Here is a 3165-nt window from a genome sequence, read left to right as displayed (position 1 = left end):
ATATATATATATATATATGTATAGCTTATAAGGATAAAATACATTGAGGAAAACATGATCTACATTGCCTCATGGCTGAAGCCTTCGATTAATTCATCGAAATCGGTACGCATTTAAGCGTCTAATAATTAAAAAGCTCATATGTTCCATTAATGTAAATTAACTTCAATCGCGGTTTATTTACTCTTCATTTTTTTTAATTCTAAAAATTAGAAAAATATGAATAAATTGTAAATATGAGTAAGTTGAATCGAGATTGAAGTTAATCTACATTGTTAAAAGTAGACATTAAGATCTTAATTTATTATCATAGAGGAATTGATGAATGCGAGGATAGCAATGTTAAGTATATTCGAATTTAACGGTACAACTGACGGACTTGTAGAAGTACGTTCTACGTCGCACTCGTAATAATTGCAGATACTATGATCAACAGAATATATTCTCATCATCGATCATCGCAATGGCAACGTTGATATCGACAATTTTCCAATCTAACCAAAAAGTAATTTTCCAACTTAATGTTCCAGATAAACCGTCTACGGATCCGCCAACTATGGCGCATGCGGCGCTCAGAGAGATCGTCGAGAAAGCTGTCGAGGAAGCTCGGAAGTTGCCAGGATTAAATGCATCCGAGGACTCCGCAGAGCAACTTCAAGAAGAACGCGCCGTCACGAATGATAGTTATGAGGATCTCCTCGCCACCGCGATACTCAATAAGGTTATTTGAATAATTGTTAGAATTTAAGAAAGATTTCCTCAATTAATTATGAAACAATATTATCCAAGCATTTTAAATTAATGAAAATGAAATTTAAAAAATGTTATATTAAATTATTTAAAATATATTTTATAAAAAATATATTTTAAAATTAATTATAAAGAAAAGAACTTCTTTCTATATTCTCTGCATGAAATATAAATTAAAATTCATATTCGAATCGATTGTAATTAAAAATTAAAATGTGTGCGTTAGATATTTCTATAATTTATAATTTGTAATAATTAAAAATTCACATTCACCAATGAAGCTTAAGTTAAACAAATCTTTAATTAAATCGAATTTATTATGTACACATTTTTAGGTCATCGAAAAATATCAAAGAGAACGAGTTGATGGTAACAGCAACGTTTTACACGACACAAATTCGCCTACAGCAAAATATACCGCAAGTACGTACGATTTACTTAACGTATTATCGCGCTTGAAGCATAGAGAACTCATATTTAAGAAGATGATGCTCCTTTTTCAGATGACAGTAAGCATCTTGAGGAAGATGTGGCGAGTTACGCATCCGACCATCTCGAGTGCAACGGTGATCATAGTGCGTCGATCAGGCGGAATGAAGATTATCATAAACCGGTGTCCTTTATGGTACGGATGCCGATTACAATCGCATTTATATATTCTCGCATATCGCAGTACAGAATCAAGTGCAATGAAAGATGAACGTGAAATTTGCATATCAAATTTAAATTCTTCAACACAGCATAATCAATATAATAAAACATAAATTGTATATCATATGCTCTCTAAGGGAGGGAACTAAATCCTGTTATAGATGGAAGAAAGAATCGAGGAAGTAACCACAATCACGTCGGACGACGATGATGAACTTCGAGACAACGGCGCATTGGAATTCGGTTGCAGCCGACGCGTACCGTTTCCAGAATATGGGATGGACATCATTGACCGTGAGTATCTCGACTTTCACTTTGAATGTCATTTACATATTTAAAAAGTACGCAGAATTGTGTATAAGTAAAATATTCTGTTGAATCAAGCAATATGTCAAAATTAATTAATTAAAATCTCGTTTGACTCATCAATCGCTTTTAATTTACAAATATATTTCAATATTCAGACAGTTATCTAATCTTCTCCAATATTTTTTTTCTTTTAAAAAAATGTAAAAAATAAAATATTTCATGCGATTATCCCGACATAAAGCAAACAACATCGCATGTTACATAATTAATTATCTAAGTCTTTTATAATAGCTCCGCGAGAATTACCTTCGCCATCGCCGTCATCATCGTCAGATTCTTCAGATTTAAATCGCAACGAATATCCGCCAGTCAGAACGAAACGTCACGCCCCTGGTCACACGACGGACATAGTCTCGCCAATCGAGTCTTGGGAGGATAATTGGCTATTCCAGAAGAAGAGGAACTCTCGATCGCAGCCAGACGCGGTTGCTATGTTAGTACCGAGCTCTAACGCATATTACAAGGCTCTGATTGGCGATCGGGATGCTGAGGACACATCCGATTTATCCGAATGTTCCTCTACGAAATCTGACGAAGAAATCGAAAAGGAACTGATGGAGGCGATCAGCAATGTGATTCCAAGAACTCCCAGAATTTCCGAAAGCGACGCGACAAATGATCAGATAGAAAATTATCAAGAAGGAACAAGCAAGACGCAATTCGAAAAAGACAAGGTCGATACCTGTCAAGTGATAAAGAAAACTGAAAAGAACGCAACTGTTTGCGAGAGTTACGATGAGAAAAATGACGAGAAACACTTGAAGACTTCAGAAAAGAAAACAGCCAAACGTGAAGATGATAAAGAAAAACAAAATGAAAATTCATTTATATTGATAACAGCAAAGGGAAATGATGAAGCCAAAGAAAAGTCTAAGGATACAGACGAATGTAGCAAAAAGATAACCGCAACCGCGGTGGAAAATTCTGTGCAAAAGGAAATAAAGATGAAATCTGAGAAATCGAGTGAGAGGAGCGATCGAGGGGAAAACGTCGCGGACGAAAACGAAGAGCAACGAGAGAGCGAATATACCGAACATTACGACACCGCGATCCAGAGACATTTGGACAGTTTAACAAAGATTGAAGTTTGTTCTGGAGAGAGTGAGACAACCGATGAAACGAGAAAAATGACAGAGGAACAGCTTAGAAAATCAGAGACCAATTCGATCGAACAATCAGAAAGGTAGGAGTTTCGACCTCTTTTCTTCTAATAAATAAAATAAAAGAATAAAATTACAGTTTATTTTAAATTTATTTTAACTAACAATATAATTACAAGATTCACAAAAATATTATTAGACACACTAACATCTTCTTTGCTTACTTGTGTTGAATATTTCTCGGTTGATTTTCTCTTACTATTGTTATATATATATATATATATATATATATATA

At 34.4% G+C, this 3165-nt stretch overlaps 1 protein-coding gene across 1 annotated transcript in view; it reads left to right on the top strand.

The window, feature by feature from the left end:
• The window catches only part of LOC105623955, a 30165-nt gene that overhangs the window by 16877 nt on the left and 10123 nt on the right, over window positions 1-3165 (top strand). Inside the window, exons 5-9 of the mRNA XM_012205325.1 lie at window positions 531-721; window positions 1086-1173; window positions 1254-1375; window positions 1563-1695; window positions 2002-2953. Coding sequence (XP_012060715.1) covers window positions 531-721; window positions 1086-1173; window positions 1254-1375; window positions 1563-1695; window positions 2002-2953 — 1486 coding nt within the window. The remainder of the gene's footprint in view (window positions 1-530; window positions 722-1085; window positions 1174-1253; window positions 1376-1562; window positions 1696-2001; window positions 2954-3165) is intronic.

The sequence above is a fragment of the Atta cephalotes genome (genome assembly GCF_000143395.1).
Source record: "Atta cephalotes unplaced genomic scaffold scaffold00068, whole genome shotgun sequence".
Classification (NCBI taxonomy): Eukaryota; Metazoa; Arthropoda; class Insecta; order Hymenoptera; family Formicidae; genus Atta; species Atta cephalotes.
The sequence above is the reverse complement of the archived record's forward strand: the minus strand, read 5'-3'. Positions and strand labels throughout refer to the sequence as shown.